The sequence below is a fragment of the Megalops cyprinoides genome, chromosome 16, assembly GCF_013368585.1.
Source record: "Megalops cyprinoides isolate fMegCyp1 chromosome 16, fMegCyp1.pri, whole genome shotgun sequence".
NCBI classification, from domain to species: Eukaryota; Metazoa; Chordata; class Actinopteri; order Elopiformes; family Megalopidae; genus Megalops; species Megalops cyprinoides.
The window spans coordinates 6377173-6397332 of NC_050598.1; the positions used below are offsets into that span (position 1 = coordinate 6377173).

General features: G+C 45.1%; 1 protein-coding gene across 1 annotated transcript; it reads left to right on the top strand.

Moving 5' to 3' along the window:
• Window positions 1–4340: 4340 nt before the first annotated feature.
• Window positions 4341–20051, top strand: LOC118790924 (solute carrier family 2, facilitated glucose transporter member 4-like). The gene is made up of 11 exons (XM_036548067.1): window positions 4341–4665; window positions 8908–9003; window positions 10955–11115; window positions 12599–12723; window positions 14208–14323; window positions 14482–14644; window positions 15538–15725; window positions 16722–16826; window positions 17044–17145; window positions 17928–18131; window positions 18823–20051. The coding sequence occupies exons 1-11, from the start codon at window positions 4633–4635 to the stop codon at window positions 19048–19050; spliced, it is 1521 nt and encodes a 506-aa protein (XP_036403960.1). The 5' UTR covers window positions 4341–4632; the 3' UTR covers window positions 19051–20051.
• The last annotated feature ends 109 nt before the right edge of the window (window positions 20052–20160 follow it).

Consider the following 20160-nt stretch of genomic DNA (forward strand, 5'->3'; position numbering starts at 1 on the left):
ACTCAGGGGAGGAGAAAAAAACTATTTTGACGAAGACGCGTTTATGCTGCTGTGTGTGAAGTCCGCGAGATCGTTTTTCTGTCTCGAAAGGTGTGTTTGTGGGAGCCGGGGGTTTTGCAGTCTCTCTGTCCTACTTTTACACAGACTGTGCCAGAAAGGACAGTCCGACCTTCCAGGCAGAACTGGCACTCACACAGACAGAAAGACGGACAGACTGGATTTCTGTTGTCGTTTTCATTAAAGACGTCTTCTTTCAAAACATCGACCTAAATCATGTGCACTTCGACTTGTGATATCTCATTGCGCTAAAGCAACAGTCCGGGAATAGTATGCACTAAAAGAAGTATTCGGAAAACAATTCACAGTGAGAAAGTTTTTGATGACAGTTATTACAACCATATTGTATATGCATCTAACATTCTGTAAATTACGTTACAGCGTATGCACCAACCAAAACGTGTAGTTCGCACTTATTTTTGATGGTGTGCGCATTTGATTTCTTTCAGACAGTATGAGAAAATTAAAGGAGATATTTTCAGTAGGTTCGCCGGAGATATATCCCTTTCCTCTGCCTCCTGTGCGACACACTCTGTGAGAATCATTCTCTCTTAGGTCGACACTTCTTATTCTCACTTACCATTTCCTAGTCATTCTGAGAACGGAAACTGATACAGTAACAGTCAAAATTAGAGATATATGTGACTCGGTAATAAGCAGACAATTTGGGGAAAAGTTTCAAATTGACTTGGAGATGGTCTACAAAATGATGTACATTTTTACAGTAAGCCTATGATGATATTATGGTTATTAATTGTGGCCCTACTGGGGTAGCAGGTGCGCAGTGAAGGATATCGCGCGTGTTTCTAAACTTTTGAACTTTTCATTTGAACTCTCTGAACTTTTCATTTTTCCTCATAGTGTACAGTAAATGACGTCTGTTTCACGGAGGTGGCATTCGCAAAACGTCGCGGATCCGTTTCCACTGAGGTTAAAACAAAAGTCATTTATTGAACGCGGTCGTCCAGGCGAATACAAAATCGTCTATCGCCTTTTGTTTTGTTTTTAAAAAAAAAACACCCAGACAAAAAACTAACAGATGCGCATCTGTTTCTTTTGCTTCCCGGATAATAATATTTAATAATAATACCCCGTGTTATTTTGGCTAGCTCCACGCGCCTCCACTTTGGCCCTTTGCTGGAGGCCCAGCTCACTGTTCTGGGGGGTGTGTGGATCAGGTTTCTCTCCATTTAGTGTAAGCCACACACATGACTCTGACTGGGGCCCTGGCTCTGGAAACCGGTGTCAGATTCAGTGCCTCTTTCTCAATCAGCGCGGTACTCGGTGCATGCTGGGAGCAGGCGAACCAAGGGAAGGAGAGAGTGGCGTGAGGTGGGGATGTGCCGGCCCTGGCAGGGGGAGAGGCGCGGATACATTTTTCCATTGCGTTTTTGGCAGCTACTACCCTGTGCTGCCGCCACCCTCTAACACCGCCCCCCCTAATCCCCACACCACTCCACAGCCATTTACTTTACCCACCCCTCTCAGTGGGTCCACATGGTATATTCCACCATTGAGGAGCACCTGTTGCCTAGGAGTGGGGTTAATCTTTTTCATATGGAATAGGGGAGGGGTGGTGGGTGGCGGTGGACTGGCTAAGCGGCTGACCCCTTTGGCATGTGTTCTGAAATAGCAGCGGATTTATGGCTGATGAAAAGATAGACAATAGCCGCCCTGGGGCGGGTCTGTGGCGGGCCATGCCCAGAAGTGTCGAGTCACGGCCTCCAGTGACGGACACTCCCTGGTAGGGCTCCAGACCCATTCCACCAGCTCCTATAGGTTCTGCCCTTGGATGTGTGCATGATGTGTGGCGTAGTGGTTAAGGAGCAGGCCCTATAACCCAAAGGTTGTTGGTTCAGTTCTCCAATGAGGCACTGCTTTTATTCCCCTGGGCAAGGCACTTAACTGCACTCGCCTGCATAAATGGATAACATGTTCTCTGTTTATGTCCATTTGGTTACAGTCATCTGCTAAACAAATAGATAATATAATGGTGTGTGCGATGGTGTGGTGGGCCTACACCAACTGGAATGGAACCCTGTTAGAAGTAGGATGTTGGCCTCTCAGTGTGAAGCCGTTTGATGTCACACATACCTTGGATATTAAGGCCTTCACCCAGCCTCTTGCACCCTATGCATTGTATGGACTGGGGATAGTACCAAAGGCAATGGTGACCAGTATTTGCAACGTTCCAATGTTACCTGACTCAATATGTCATCAGCTACATGCATCAGCAAGATTGCCGCGACAGCCGAACTGCTGCCAGGATACAAGTTCTCTCTGCTCTGCCAAGCTGGCATGTCAATATGGATCTGCCTGACACATGGCAAATACTTCCATTGACTGCAGCCCTAAGATCATTTGAGGTTTAATCAAAATGGTCCCCAATTGCTCCAGTGAAATATGATGGCAGTGCCAGATAAAATGTAGCCAATGTTAGTAGTCAGACATGCAGTAGTAGACATTATAGACAACCCATTGACGATCTGCCCCTAAAATAATTTCTCTCATTTCCATATGATGTCATGCACATAGTCACCCATGGGAGCTGTCATCATTCTGTGGCTCTTTAGGTTAACTGGGATACATGTGGGCATTAAAAAGGGGTATTGACTGAGGCAAGATTTTGTTTTTGAAAACACAGACAATGAACAAAATCTGATAAGTTTAGTTATTTCCAGTTGTGCATTGAACATCATATAACGTATTGAAGTTATAGTGATCTTATCTTTGAAATGCATGAAAGGTCAAAGGTCATGGCATGGCAAAGAACAAAATATGACTTTGTATTACTTTAATTGAAAGGTCATATTTAGCAATGACCTTTTGAAAGTGAAAATGAAAATTCAAGATACAATTTTTACAACATTTTAATCTTTTAACACTGGGCCAAAAGTACCCTTCTGGTTGGTACTAGCAGCAGTGCATTAAGACCATCTACTGAAAACTGTAGGAACATTTTTTGAAAAAAAAAAAAAATAAAATAATAAATAAGACTTGTAAGTTTTTTTGGTCTTGTCTGCTTCTTATCTTTATTAATAGGCTAAAGTCTCCAAATATTTTCCAAAAAAGGAAAGCTAACCTTACAGTAAATAAAAAATGTCTGAAGATATTGGGCCCTCTTGTACAATTATTAAAATGACCACATTTGTGGTGTGAAAGACTTAGCTATAAATGAACAACTCATGAACTCATGAACACTTCATGACAGAGACAGGTTATCAGCCTATTGGATGGTAACCTAAAAATGCAAATATACCAATATATTGGCAGTTAATTGCACAGACATAAAGCCTGTTCTGGAGATTGTGAGGCCCACAAAAAAACATATTTCGAGTGTGTCTGTCACAAATATTACTTACTTTGTAATACCACTTTTGAAGGAGTGAAGGTTTCATAAGAACATTGCTGTGTGCTGTTAACACTGAGCACTATTCTAAATGTTGCTCTGGACATGCACTCCCCCAAACCTATACCCATACCCTTTTGCAAAGCAAGTGTAATTACTGATTAATGAACCCACATGTAGTGTCATTGAATATGAACCATAAAAACATTCAGAACAGCTGAGTGCCGTTTTTCACTGAGCTGTACTGTCGCATGTATTAAGAGGCATCTCAGCAGAGGCCCACAGGAGGTTGGATGCCACTGCCTGTCTTAGCCATACTAAAACCTACCTGTGCACACACATATACTGCTTTGTGCAGCAGTGACATAATCTTAAAGCTATCAATCATGTCTCATAAAGTGGAATCCAAGTCAAAGCCAAGGAACACTGACTATTTGTAATTTCAGTTATCCTTGCAGGAACGTCAACGTTCAGGGGGGGGGGGGGATGCTGGGGAAAGTGCTGAATGTTTAAGTAGTTCAAGACTACGATAAAGGTGGCAAATCTCATTTAAGGCCTCGAGAACGAAAGCGTTGTTTTAAGTTAACGTTTAACACTATTGCGGCAGGCTTTTGTCTTCCTTTGACTGGAAATCAAACAAGTGCATTATTACAGCCTGCGCTCAGCTGTCGGTCATTCGTTCTGTATACACAGCAAACAAACTCCTCTATCCGCCAGCCAATGGCGGATAAGGTCAAGACAAATTTCTGCTGCCGTTTCGGCCCGAGGAGACGACCTCTGTTTTAGGTCCTGGAACGGCACGGGAGGCTTGTCGCCCTCTCGCGCAGTCTCATGCCTCCTCCCCTCCCCCCCGCCCCCTCCTTTAAAAAATACCGAGAGAGGTGTGCGAGTGTGTATGCCTATGTCATTCTATCCAGGCCGAGGAGACACACGATAAACTTAAAAGAGGACAGGATAAACGGAACGCTTAGCAGTACTGACTCACGCGCCCTCGCTGCTTTTGGATCTCAGAACCCACCGGGGCATCCATTCTAATCGGGTTGCAGTTACTCATATCTCTTGCTGTTGGATTGTATTTTTTTTTTACGATTCTCATTGTCATTGAAGTTTTTTCTCCCTGTCCTTTTCGACCTGGACTTGTCAACGTTGCGGGAAACGCGTGAAGCGCCGGAGACAAGGAGAAAGAGGCGCTTAAGAGAAGTTAAGTGTCTCGCACTGTCAAAGTCATGCCGGCCGGGTTTCAGCAACTCGGAGGGGAGGTAATGTCAACTTTCTTTTTTTTCATTTTCACTTTGAAATAACTATACTTTGAGTTGCCAGCATTCTAAATGCGCTTGTCCGTGCAGGATGGCCCCTAAAGGCGATTCCACGAGTTAGGCTACCTATTATCAGTAATTAAACTTTTAACAGTCATTCCTCTCATCGCTGACTAGCATTCTGTCAACATACTCCGTGACAGCGTCTTTTCATGAACACATAACTCTGTACGCTTTGTGTATGCTTAATAAATCATCAGAAACGGCAGCAAGTCGCTTTCACTCGCTTTGCAGTTTTGGTCCTCACATTCGGTGCGATGTTCTGTAGTCTTTGATTTTACGATTTCGCATAACACGTTTTAAATACCTGTATCCAAACGTTAAACCCCCCCCCCCCCCCCCATTCCAACCTGTTTTATGTACGTTGCTCTGCTGCGCTTACCTGAGTGATGACCGGTCTTTCTCGGGGAGAGGGGGCGGTGGCCAGAACTCAGCACAGTACCGGTGGAAGGATGTTAATCAGCGAATACTCAACACATTGGATTCTGATTGGAGCAAATTAGAGCCAATTACTCAGCTCTGGTTAAGAAGAAAATACTTTAACACCCACCGTCATCAATCAAAATCAAGTGTCCAACAACAAGCGCATTTTATAACTGTCATGCAGATCACACCACCATCGCCACGAACAACTAACACTGGTTCAAAACACAGATACGTCTATACTCACACCTCGCTTCCCCCCTTGTCGTTATTCTGTGATTGATGGATCTGCATCAACACGGACTTATTGAGAAATAACCATCAGTGGTTTATTGCATAGTCTGTCGAGAGGCAGTCTAATCCTTAACAAAACCATTCCATGAAAAAATACTGTAGGCTGCATTGATAAAAGGTAAATGAATTATAGATTAAAAGTAGATCATTATGTTTGGAATATATATGCTCTTTCTTTGACAGAGCACTGGTTTTTTAGAAAGCAGGCTCGCGGATTTCTAATGTCAAGGTCACACTACAAACACAAAATTATAATATGAATCGTCAAAAAATATTTCAAACTTGGTTAACTGAATTTAGCACATATTTCGTATCCGTGCTTTTACGTAAAATTATTTTGGATTAACTTTTAGTTGTCCAGGTAAGGTAGATTTTAATAATTAAATTAATTTAATAATTAAAATTTGCAACGATGTTTTTAAAATCTTCATTATTCTGACAGATGACAGTCTGTGAACACAGCAAATTTTCAGGATGGATTTGATTTTTAGTGTCATTCGTCTATTTTTGTCAATCTAGTGGATGTTGTCCATGAAGTCAATTTTTACACAATTTTCACAACGTTCTTAAAACAGAGGGCCTTCATAGGCTCTATATAACATATTTACAAGTGCTGCATTCATAAACATGTAGCATTGACTGTTAGATCATTTAAACTGTAACCATCTATGTTTAGTGATGTTATCATGGCATGATGATTTGGCATGTGATGGTGATGTCAGACAATGTCAGTTGGCCTAAGCCTTTAATAATGCCAGTGCAGTGGATATGAAAGTATGCTGTGTTTATAGAGGCTTTACACATGTGTTGCACAGGAGTCTTCTCAGGAAGTGTAACCTATTTAAGGCAGAACAGAAGAGACAATTTTCTCGTAAAATGTTTCATCATCTTTCCAACTAATCAAATGAAAATGCTAAAAATGGTCTAGAACTTCTACAGATGAATGAATGACAAATATCAGTCAGAATAAGGGGAAACTCCCCTCACACTTTAGCTGTGTTTTCATTCACCCAAAGTATTTTAATTGAATGAGGGTTTTCATCAAGCCAAAGTGCAATCTGCACAGCCAGCTTGATCACTGTTAGATTGTTTCCAGCAGTGCTCAGTGATTCTCAGGGCCATGGCTATGCATATAATGCTATGCATTATGGCAGCTGGCCATCACATACATTTCCTTCCTCTGTATGTTGAGCTGATGAGAAGGTACAGTGGTGATGGTAGTGGGTGTGACAGTGAGGAATTAGTAGAAGTAGGGTTGTGAAGTTATTGCTTCCCTATAGATGCACTTTTCAGTAAGGCCAGACATTATTTTTCCTATTACATAATCGTTTCCTAAACCATTATGTTTACTGCTGACATGACAATGATTTCGTGTTAAATCTCAGATTGCCATTGGCATTCCTTCAATTTTCTGTTTTTGTTTACTGGAAAAAAGGTAGCAGCGCCCTTATATGGGGAAATAGGACATGTTTGTGGGCTCGCCTTATTTCTTTTAACCTTCTTTTCATGCTGTTTTCCTCTCTGATGACAAAACAAAACTCACCTTCCAATTCATCGTGGCAAGGTCACAGCATGGACATAGCAACGCAGACACGGCAAAAGCCTGTCCCACACTGTGTACCGTGCCTGTTTCTTCTTTCTGATATCTTTAAAATGGCTTAAATTGAGATTAGATCAGTTTAATATGTGCTTGTATCTTTATATTATTTACACAACTACCACAGCTTTATCGCATCCATGCATAAATGCATATGGAGACAAAATACAAAAGCTTACATATACATACATATACATGTACATATACTACAGATTATGTGTACACACTTATGAGTCATTGCAAACAATGCTGTTCATTTTCAGAAGTTGTTACTCCCTTAGTATAGAACCATTAGTATAGAACCATTAAATATTCTCATTGCATGTGTTAATGGAGAGGACCTCATGCAGTGCACTGTGGGAAAGGCTTGTGGAAAGGAAAGCTGGGAAGCAATTAAGGACGTAACAGGCCATTCTGACCATGCAGACAAACAGCGAGGGGGTGCGTGTGTTGGATGCAGCAAGGGACGGTCTGTGGGCCTCCTAGCTCTCGCTCAGCCATATTGAAAATAAACAGAGGTAAACAGAAGGAAACCCTGGTCTCTCCCGGAGACTCTGTCAGTCAGCGTGGGGACAGGTGTGTTTGGACTGACAGCAGGAAAGGGGCGACTTAAAGTTCAACTCCTAATCATGCGGTACGCGGTAAAGTCCAGGGCACCGGTCAGTAGATTCTCCCTCGTCACTGTCACCATTTTATATATATATATAGCGTGTGTGTGCGTGTGCGTGTGCATGTGTGTGTGTGTGTGTGTGTGTGTGTGTGTGTGTGTGTGTGTGTGTGTGTGAGTGTGTGTATGAATATATGTGCTCCCCAGGACAAATGAGTCAAAGTCTTTATTTGGGAAACAAGCATAAACATCTACAAAGACATTTTACAACATTCAAAATTCTGGCTGTTCTATTGCCATGAAGAAAAGTATCTTGCTCGGCCGTTACATAACAGAGGCTTTGTTGTTTCCTGTGTGAGTTGTGTGACTGACAAAAATAGGGTGACAGATGATGGGAGGTCCTCGTGATGACGTGCATGTGTGTCTGTGTTCTTCCTTGCCATGGGCACAGATGTCAAACACACACACATGCAAACACACATGCGCACATCTCTATAAGATCCTGCCTCTGACCAGGACCCAGGGAAACATTGGAAATTTGCTGGGCTTCAGCTGCAAGAGCAGGAGAGTGGAGTGGAGTGTGACGGAGGGAGGACAGGTACAAGGTACCAGAAGTGCTAGAAAGAGGGAGAAAGGGGTTGAGTCTGGTCATTACCTGCATGACTAACATACACACATACACGTGCACATATATACATAAATCAGGGCTGGTATCGTGGTATGACAATGTAGCTATAATATGAACATTTATTTACCTTCTTAGCAGACACCCCATCCTGGACCACTTACATTGCTCACATTTTACAGATCACCAGTTAATCTTAGCAAAATCCTGAGGGAACTCATGTTAAGCGTCATGTCCAAAATGACTGTGCCTCAGCTGAAATTTGAACCTGCAATGCCCTCTCGTCTAGTTTCCTAACTGCTGCATTACCTCCAAAAGAGGTTTTTTCTGCACTCACTAGCCAAGCATATGACACCATTCCATGAGATCCCTATTGTGTCTGGTGCTGGCATTGTAGGTAACGTTTGTTAAGCGGGCTTTGAATCACAGGTGATTTTACCATGTGTTCCAGTAAGATCTTCAAAACGTTTTCAACATGAGGTACACTGACATTCAGACCAGCTTGTAGCCAATCGGAGTTGCCTACCCCTGTTGTGAGTAATTGGCAGGGAGAGGAACATAGACATACTCAAGGGCCAGCTTCACCACAGTGACAGCTGTGTGACTTCATCATGTTAACGGGGCATTCTGTTTCCGCAGAGAGTGACTGGAACCCTTGCCCTCTCTGTGTTCACGGCGGTTTTGGGGTCCCTTCAGTTTGGGTACAACATTGGTGTCATCAATGCTCCCCAAAAGGTAAGACCATGCTTTATTTTCCACTACCATGCATTTTAGCTTTCACTCCTCAGTACAAAAGGAACATGAGCCTAATCCATGCTCCGATTGCACTGTGTGACAACACACAGAGGAAACAATCGTCTTTGTTTGGGAAAAAAACATCCTTAGTTAAGCCATAAAATACCTACCGCTCATGGCTCATGCAGACAGAAATGAGGTTCTCACAGATATTTTGTGGTACAAAACTGTGATATAGTGCAACAAAATGAACTTTTCTTCTGAAATAAGGATTCAGCTTAATAGAGTTTCAGCCCTGCAAAAGGAAACCCATTCTGAGAAGCAGCTTCCGCTGAACCAGACGAGCCGCAGTGCCGCCTCAGCCTATTGCTAAAACTGAGCAGTTGTTTTACATAGGGTGCAGCTCACCTTTGGGGTTTGGGAGAAAAGGCAGTGATCACATGCGAGGGGGTAGAATATAGATATGACATTTGCACAGATGTTTTCAGCCTTGCCGCTTACTAATGCTTGGCTTATTGTTTTGAAGGGCAGGATTAGCTTAATGTACAGTCCTCATACCAGCTGTAATAAGTTCCACTGCTATTTCAGTGATTGTGAAATTCTTTGAGGAAAATGAGGTTTTCTTCATCTTTATTAAAGGTACCCATAATTTCTCCTCTGCGATAATAGTGCATACAGAAGACTCATGTAAAAGTAAGGCTTTTAAAAGGCCAAACTCAAGCTCTTTTTTCCTGCTGTGCCAATCAGCTTTACTGTATAAATGCATGGTGCCTTGAAGTACCATACGTTAGTCCCTGCCTCCGTCTCAACTAGCACTCTTAAAGTAATGACATCAAAGGAAGAAAGAAATGGAAAGTTCCTCTTAAGCTGCGTGGAATCTGCCGTCATCAGGTCACATGTATCAGGAGACTTAATTACAGTGTGGTTGGAGAGAGAGAGAGAAGGATAGAGTATGCGAGGATAGAGAGAGAGAGCAGTGAGAATAAGCGTGGAGGGGGTAGAGGAGTATTTCAGTAATGTCAACATGAGGGGGTGTGTGTGCAACGTGCAGTTTGCGGAAACACTGACCAGCCAAAAATATCCGCTGGCCCTCACACTTCTGCACTCCACCCCCCCTCCTGCTAGCCCCCCGCCTCGAAATAACCCCCGGCTCAAGTGTCCGCCACAGCTGGGGGTGCAACTGGAGGCAGGAGGGGAACGTTGATTCTGGTGTCATGGGAAAGAGGCGCTATTTTGGGGGGGGACTCAGAAGGTTCGTTCAGGGTTCACACGGTGACACAGACAAGGAGATGCTGCAGAATTCAGACGGTGACACACAGGACAGTCACTTACACACACACAGAGGCCCATGTGAACACAATGTGTCAGAGATTCGTCACTTCAATTTGGTAACTGCCATGGTAACCACTTTGATAACTGCTGTGATTACTGTGATAATATTAACAGCATGTATAAACTACAGGCCCTTACTTGCATATAATGTATGCGTGCTGTAGTATCACTGAGAGACAGCAGCCATATTAAGCACTGCACTCAGAAAAACTCATCTGAAGTTTATCAACAGTTTAATTATTCACAGGACTTGAATTTGCTTTTCTTGTACTCTTTTTTCAGTCGTTTTTCAGCCATTCAAGGTGAAGTAATTCATTCAAGGCCTCAAGTCCAGGGCCTGTACTGGGGTTAGAGCTCGTAGTCCGCTGGTTCAATGCTCTGACCACTGCCCTGTAATTTTCCTCTTGCTCTCTCACAATTCATCTCTTTAAGTTTAGCACACTCCAGGTACAGCTTGTGTGCTTCAGATGATTCAAAGGACAAAAAAGCAGTCACTACACCTCACCATACAGCAGGCAGAGCCTCAGCTTTGACTGCCATGGCTGTGTGGTGTGTGTGCATTGTGAAGGATGAACACAGCCCTCCTCACGCTCACCCTCACGCTCTGCTCTCCGGGCAGATCATCGAGCAGGACTACAACGCCACATGGATCCACCGGTACGGGCAGCCCATCCCCGTCGGCACCCTCACATCCCTGTGGTCCCTCTCAGTGGCCATCTTCTCCGTTGGGGGAATGCTGTCTTCCTTCTGTGTTGGTGTCATCTCCGAATGGCTGGGAAGGTAGGGAGCACAAGCACGTGCACGCAAGTCCGTGCAATACAAGTGCACATACATACATGCAGATACTAATATACACATAAACACAGAGATGCAAACACAAATAGAGATACAGCTCCAGATACAGCTCAGATACAGCTCCACAGACCAACGTGAGCATGTATGCACACACGCATCATGACCCACCCTCTCGTCAAACCAAGGGATCTAGGCAGTCACTTTGCAGCACGATCCTTAACCCCATGGTCATGATCAGTTTATACATTTGAAACGGCAGGTGTCTAGAGGTGTTGATTGCCCCCTGCCCCTGGAGCCACTGATATGGCCTGCCCTCCCCGTGCAGAAGTACAGTCACAGTGCTCTGGCTGATTTAAACACACCCCGCTGCGTGTTCCTCCATATGGTAGTAGTCAATGAGGGCACCCTCTCAAAAAGGCCTCTATAGACACAATGCAGCCAGGCCCGTCCCAGTCTCCTGCTGCAACCTGAGCCAGGACGTGACCTGGACCCGGGCCCAGAGCTCGCAGGCTGTGAAAGAGGATCCTGAGGGAGAACGGGGTCGGCTTGACCCCTTTGTACGGGTTCAGTTGGATCAACGTAGTCCTCAAGAGACCGAGGACACAGTACACTAGAGGAGACACTCTGCACGTGCCCAAACCGCAAATGCCACAGTTCAGCGTGTCACAGGGCACAGTTCCCCTGACCGCCCTTGTGCCCCCCCCCCCCACACACCACACGCCTTTCTCTCAGTCCTTTTTTCATTGGACTACAACATGCACCTACTATCTGACCCCATTTCCATTCATAAAAATATGTTATTCTTATTATTTGTCGAGCATTTGATTTTTTTGTTGAATTTAACATTTTGCACCTCAGGGAGAGGATCACCTGTTTTCTGGCACAAACCTGTCACCTAGTGGTTGACATCGTAATTGTTGAAGAGCAATGTGCTTAATGACCATTAATAACCCTTAATAATACAGATGAATATGTCATGTTATGTAATGAAAATGGTCTGTATTTGCTAATTGAGAGACAAATAATTTCACACAGACACTAGTAGGTATGCTTTCACTCAGAGATCTATAAGCACATGGTTTGTAATAGCTTACAAGTATTCACAATGGAAACAGAAAGTCAGCATGTTTGAGACCAGGCTAAACACACTACTACATGCATTCTAAGCTATAGGCATCGTCAGTCTGGCCAGTCAGCCAAGCTGGGCTGGATAACCTGTTCTTGTCATTAAAGTTCTTATAATACAGAAGTGTTCTGGATGGATTCTAGGTGAGTCTCAGTCCTGTTAAATGAAGTATTTATCTTTTATTTACTCAAGGTTATTATGCATGAAGGAAAATCAAATAAATGAAAACATGAAATGTGGAAATAATAAAAACTGGGCAGACTGTAAGTTAAACACAGGGCAGTAGTTCTTTTAAAATAACTTCCTGGCTTATCCACGCTAATGTTTTGTGTAATCTGATAGGAGGAAAGCCATGCTCATCAACAACCTGATGGCTTTCATTGGTGGAGGCATGATGGGCATGTCTAAGCTCTGCCGCTCATTTGAGATGATGATCATGGGACGCTTCATCATCGGCGCCTATTGCGGTAAGTACTCACCCATCCTACTTGGGCTCCAGTGAGAGTTTGAGTCTGCCCTTAGTAGATAGTGTAATTTTGGAACATTTAAGCTCTGCACAAACATAATTCATTATTCATTCATTACAGTCATTTAACAGACGTTCTCATCCAGAGTGTCTTCCAGCACAAAAGAAATGTGTATCCATTCAAGTTGAATGAGCAGCAGTGTCAGACATAATGTGTGCACGCTGTTTCTCATTCATGTTTATATTTCATACCACCACTACACCATCAAAACAGATTAACATTTAGTCACACAGATGATACTTATGCATCAAAGATGGTTGATTCTGTGTGCACATACATTATCCCAAGTGTGGAGCCAAGTCAAAGTTTGGTTAAAGTTCATCTTGGATGCTACACACCTTAATTTACACCCACCAACTGAAAAGGGGTGTTTGGGCATTCTCCTCTTCTCTCACGCATAATTCTTGACAGCTTTCCAAAATTCTGCTAAAATGTGGCTGAATTCCAAAGATGCACTTGATACTTTCTGCCTTTATTAAGTGCATGTTGCATGATTCTGCTCTCTGTGTGTATGGCGAGTATGGGGTCACAGCCATTTTTCCACTTTCCTGCAAAGAGATGCACAATGTAATACTGCATTGATATGGGAATCTCAATTAGCAATCAACATTTTGTAACCTTAAAATTGTTGTGACATTAAATATTGGTCAGGTAGCATGGAAGCCATACTGATGAATGCATGTAGCATGATGGATATACTTACAAACGAGTGACAGACATTTTTCCTTTTCTTTATACCATGCAAATGATCCTGGTAGTGGTAGGTTCACAGTCAGTTGAACATTTTACCTGTGGCTCTCAGCTGGCTGTTAGCCTATAACAAATGTATGTTTTATATGCCTGGGAACCACTTTTCTGTCCCTTAGAGGACCCTCAGATCTTGCAAATATGTTCATAACAGAACACCCCTTTGACATGTGGATTAGGACTGACTCAGCCTAAAGGCATAATGGCTGTGTCATGCATGGCAAATACACACTGAGTTACGAAACACACTGATGAGCTTGAGGCTCTCTTGCACAAATTCTGGACTGTCCTTTGCATTACCTTCAGGTCTTGCTCTGAGGCTTATAGTGTGTCACACTTGCATTTCAGCTACAAAGCCTATGAGGGCGAGTAACCTCTAGCTGTGAATTATAATTCTGCTTGTTTTCAGTGCAGCTGGCCATTCGCATTTGTAATTGTGCTTATTACAGTATTCTCTGTAATTGTGTGTCCCAATGCGCTGTTAGCATGGCTAAATTAGAGTGCCTGCCGAGTGATTGGAATGTTTCGTAGTGAATTGAAAGACATGTTTCTTATCTGATAACAATGAGGTCATATTTATACTGTTCTCTCCCTGTTCTGCTTCTCTTCTCCTTCTCCCTCCAACCATCCTCTATCTTTTCCTCTGCTGTCTCCCTGATTCCTTCCCTCATTCTCAGGGCTGGCGTCCGGATTGGTGCCCATGTATGTGGGTGAGATTGCGCCAACCAGCCTCCGGGGGGCGTTAGGCACCCTGCACCAGCTGGCCATTGTTACTGGGATACTTGTGGCCCAGGTACCTGTGTGTGTGTTGGGTCTTATTTTTGTTTGTGTGTGTGTGTGTGTGTGTTTGTGTGTGTGTGTGTGTGTGTGTGTGTGTGTGTGTGTGTGTGTGTGTGTGTGTGTGCTACCCCCTATGGCTTGCTCATTCTCTTGGTCTCTCTTTCGGTCCAGATCTTGGGGCTGGACTCCCTGCTTGGCAGTGAGGAGCTGTGGCCGGTGCTAATGGGAGTGACAGTTCTGCCCACTGTCCTGCAGATGGCACTCCTGCCTTTCTGCCCAGAGAGCCCCCGCTACCTGTACATCATCCGCTGCCAGGAGCACCACGCCAAGAGCGGTGGGGACCCCACACTGAGCACGATGAAAGCACTGCACACAGACTCAACACTGTGCTAAGAGCAGGGACCGAGCGCTAGTGAGGAATGGATATGCAGGCAGTCTCCGATTTTACGATACAATGCACTCCCCGTAATAAACCAGACGTCTGGAAATGAATCTTATTTTCCCACAGATGCAGCATTGTAAGCGGGGTTACATTCCTGAACATGAACTACAAAGCAACATTTTCACAGTAAAAAGAACAGATTTAGATTTTGCATATTGACTTGTCTAATTCATACAATAGTAAATATTGCTACTGTATGAGGTGTTGCACATGTAAATGTACTTATACAGGAATCATGGCATGAATAATAAGAACTGTGACACACAGTGTGACAGTTCGGTAATGACAGAACATCGACATGCAAATTATTGTCATCTGGCCAGCAAACACACTCACAACGTTAAATTGACTAATCTCCAGCTCTCGCTCACAAGTTTGCTGAATGAAAACAGCGAGCTAAATTAAGAAAGGCAACACACATTCAAATGCCTTTGACATAAAACAAAATCTGCCCTTTTTTCTTTGCTTTTTTGTCTTCCTCTTCTGGCTCTCTCATTTCCCAGCCTCTCTCATATTCTCCTCCAGATGACAGATTTAATCTTGTTCTGTCTTTGTGCTGTCAGATTCAGTTATGTGTTCTAGTACACATTTTTATCCACATGAAAATCATTTCAACTGCGCCCAGTGATAAAATGTAGATGTCAAAATGTAAAGGCGAGTTAAAAGTACAACAAGGCCAGATTTTGATGGCATGTGGTCCAAAAGCGTTTTCCGACAGTGATGGTGACATTCTGGGAGACACACACTGACACATCCATGTCTCTGTCACCCCTATCATGCTCTAGGCCTCCGGCGGCTCACAGGGCGACAGGAAGTGGGAGACGCCCTGGCGGAGATGAAGGAGGAGAAGAGGAGGATGGACATGGAGAGGAAGGTGTCTATCGCTGAGCTCTTCCGCTCCCCACTCTATCGGCAGCCAATCATCATCGCCATCCTGCTGCAGCTCTCCCAGCAGCTGTCCGGGATCAACGCTGTGAGTGTGCAGGGCTGGGGTCAGCGCTGTCAGTGTGTGGGACTGGGGTCATCGCTGTGAGTGTGTGGGACTGGGGTCAGCGCTGTCAGTGTGTGGGGCTGGGGTCAGCGCTGTGAGTGTGTGAGGCTGAGGTCAGCACTGTGAGTGTGCAGGGCTGGGGTCAGCGCTGTCAGTGTGTGGGACTGGGGTCAGCACTGTCAGTGTGTGGGACTGGGGTCAGCGCTGTGAGTGTGTGAGGCTGAGGTCAGCACTGTGAGTGTGCAGGGCTGGGGTCAGCGCTGTCAGTGTGCAGGGCTGGGGTCAGCGCTGTGAGTGTGTGAGGCTGAGGTCAGCACTGTGAGTGTGCAGGGCTGGGGTCAGCGCTGTCAGTGTGTGGGACTGGGGTCAGCGCTGTGAGTGTGTGAGGCTGAGGTCAGCACTGTGAGTGTGCAGGGCTGGGGTCAGCGCTGTCAGTGTGCAGGGCTGGGGTCAGCGCTGTGAGTGTGTGAGGCTGAGGTCAGCACTGTGAGTGTGCAGGGCTGGGGTCAGCGCTGTCAGTGCGTGGGACTGGCGTCAGCACTGTGAGTGTGTGGGACTGTGGTGAACTCTGTATGCCTGGAACCTGGGAGACTGTAGGACTGCTGTTACTGTGAGCACACTGGGGCTGTGAGACTGAAGGACTGCTGTTACTGTGAGCACACTGGGGCTGGGAGACTGAAGGACTGCTGTTACTGTGAGCACACTGGGGCTGGGAGACTGAAGGACTGCTGTTACTGTGAGCACGCTGGGGCTGGGAGACTGTAGGACTGCTGTTACTGTGAGCACGCTGGGGCTGGGAGACTGTAGGACTGCTGTTACTGTGAGCACTTCAGTCTCTAGCAGTGCTGAAGCCTGAGGGTAGGGAAGCTGGGAAGAGTGAGTGTGGGAGAATTAAGAAGGGTGGCACAGAGGGGAGGTCTACACTGTCACTCAGATCCTGTTCCCAATGTTTCTTCTCTCCTCTATTCCCCTGTGCAGATATTCTACTACTCCACCAGTATCTTTCAGAAGGCGGGGGTCCAGAGCCCGGTCTACGCCACCATTGGCGCTGGAGCGGTCAACTGCGCCTTCACCGTGGTTTCGGTAGGCTGCTCTCCCTCACACTGCCATTCTTACACTGCAGCAAACATCCATATATCACAATGTACATAGGGTTAGCCAAAAGCATCCCATTATAATGGAAAAAGTTCAAAGGGTGGGAGTAACAGCTTGCAGTGAAACAGTACGCATGTCACACGCTGATAAACAAGTGTTATGTAGCAGGTGATTAATGTTATCTCTGTCTCTGTTCGGTCAACAGCTCTTCCTGGTGGAGAAGATGGGTCGCCGGACACTGCACATGCTGGGATTGGCTGGCATGTGTTTGTGTGCCGTCATCATGACCATGGCTCTCGCCCTATTGGTCAGTCCGGACAAGGGCTCAAACACATATGAATGAGACTCAGCTCACACACTTGTTCTGTCCAGTACTCCCTGTCCCATTTGCTATGCACTGTCAGTCACCCCATTACAGCTACATTACATTGTTTGCTTAGCAGGCAATAGCTATCTTATAATTTTTATGTCACCCATTCACACAACTACATATTTACTGAGGTAATTCAGATTAGATACCTTACCCAAGGGTACAACAGCATTGACCCACCTGGATTTTTTGGGTTATAAGGCTCTACCCCATACCACTGTACCAGACTGCATCATTTCCCTTTTGCCACTCTTTGCATTGTCTGTGTTCTCCACCCGTTCTTCCCTCCATGCCTCTGTCTGTGGGGCAGCAGATGCAGCAGCGCAGGCTGAGGCAGGAATTAAGCCAAGAGCATGCTGGGAAACAATCCCGCAAGGCCCAGCATTTTTGTATCACTTTCAGAATGGTCTGTGCTCAGAATGAAAGCTGTTGACGAGTACCATTTCAGCACAATTCTTTTCCAGGACAAAGACAAAAAAGACGTTTTTATTTCACAGTGTACATCTCCAATGCCTTACCAAGCAGAGGGGCACCACTTTTTTTTGTTCAAGTTGTTGTTCAAGATGTTCAGCCCTCTGTGGGCCTACTCGTCCACAAACAAATCCAATGTTTCTCCAAGTCCCAAGTTTTTTGGGAAGGGGTTAATATTTCTGGGATGTTTAAGCCTACTTTAAATCCTTACTCCTAACTCCTGTATTCTGTCTCTCTTGCCAATTCAGGAAAGGGTGCCCTGGATGAGCTACATCTCCATGCTGGCAATCTTCGGCTTCGTGGGCTTCTTCGAGGTGGGCCCAGGGCCCATCCCCTGGTTCTTTGTGGCCGAGCTCTTCTCCCAGGGCCCGCGGCCGGCCGCCATGGCCGTCGCCGGCTGCTCCAACTGGACCGCCAACTTCATTATCGGCATGGGCTTCCAGTACATCGCTGTGAGTGCAGCAGAATAAGGCATTAAAATACTTTGACTCCCGAGCAGCTTGGTCAGCAAAGCACTCATCCTCAGTGTGGGCTTAGCCCTGCGGCAGGGGTTCAGAACCAGTCGTGCCCTCTGCTGATAAAAACCAGGACCCCACAGTGGCTGAACAAACTGGTGGGGATAGTGGTTGACCTGGGTTTCCCCGTCTCACTGCTCTCAGCCACCCTGTGATTTGCTATGTGCGTGCAAGTTGCTCAGTGGAGTAATGCCCATCCTCTAATTGGTGCCCATTTCACTGTAAGGTTGCATAAAGGGGGAAAAAGTTGTATTGGAGAGCTTTCTTTTACTCTCCCACTAATCCCAAATAAAAATTTGTTATCATTACCTGTGTTTTTACTTCTATTCAAAATGCTTTTGATGCTTATGCTAATAACATGTGAGCTGTTGCGTGGAATCAATGGTAGAATTTCATTCACTTAATGGATCACAGTTGTTCTTTCACGATGCATTTTCTTATCAAGCTCATTCCACTCTGGGAATAACCCGAGCCTACAATGCGAATGATACATTAAAAATTGATCACCCTTGTATATTCTATAGACCCTTGTTCATCCCAGCTCTTCTGCCTTTCATATCAGTATCTGGCTGATTACAGACGAGTGACCCCTCTCCCCCTCCTTGTCTCTCTCTCTCTCTCTCCACAGGAGGCCTGCGGTCCGTACGTCTTCCTCATCTTTGCTGCACTCCTCCTCTTCTTCCTCCTCTTCACCTTCTTCCGAGTGCCCGAAACGCGGGGGAAGACCTTTGACCAGATCTCAGCCAGCTTCCAGCGGCATCCAGCCAACATGATGGACTTGGACATGGACATGGACATGGACCTGGGGAAGACCAGCACAGAGCTGGAGTACCTGGGAGAGGGCAGCCTCAACTGAGACTGAGCAGGGGAGGGCGGCCTGAGCCCGAGAGGGGAGAGGACAAGAGGGGGAGGGGGCAGCCTCGACTGAGGCCTAAGAGGACAGGGTTGGGATTTGGAGAAGAGGTGAAGATGGAAGGGGAAGGAGGAGAGGACCTGCTGTTTTTTTAGGCAGGGGAGTCTAAACCAAATAACCTGGTCTGGCGAGGGTGCTGGGACAAATCTAGAGGTGTTCTGGGGGGATGACACAAGGGACACAGGGGATGAAGGGACAGGAGACCTTGGACGAGGTCAGAGGTGATCGGGTGGTGGGCTGAAATGTGTGAGCTGGGATTTTGCACAGTTATTTACAAGAGATGGACTCCCGCACTTTACTCTATGTGGCAGAGGCTTTCACATGAGAAGCTGCCCGTAAAATATATAGTTTAGTGACTCCAAGTAAACGATACCGCTACACTTTGCCTTAGTGGAGATTCTTTTTGCCGTAAACAAAAGGGCTAATACTTCAGTCTTTCAGGACAATCCAAAGGCAGGCTCAGCTCCACAGGGGTTACCATTGAGGCCACACCCCTTGGCATGTGATTGACTGGACTTTCCAATAGGGGGTGGGGCAACATATCAGTGGGATTCCTGTTACTTTACAAGCCATCCAAAAGGTTATTTCTAGTAAATTGTGTATTAGTACTTAATGTATATAGTGTTTTGAAATTTTTCAGTACAGGAACAAGGGTCAACATAAATTCAAACTTTACCCACTCCATTTAAAATAATTTTATGGTTTCTATTTTGATGACTCACAAATAAGCACTATCAATATCACCATCACAGCTTAGTAGGTATATGAAATATAAACATTATATATACAGATATTGTAGGATGTGCTATGTTTGCCATTGATCAGTCCCAAACTTTTTAAGCATGTGTGGCGTTTGCTGTCCAGTCTGTACCACTCTGTGTGTCTGTGGTGATTTCTTATAAAACGTGTAAAGAGGACCTGCAATTTGTATAAAGAGAAGTGACGAGGTGACCTTTATGGTATGTGTACGAGGCAATCCATTCTTTTGCATAAAACTGGACATCTCCTTTCAGGTTATGGACCTTGACAAATTGTGTGGCCACTTCAAAACTT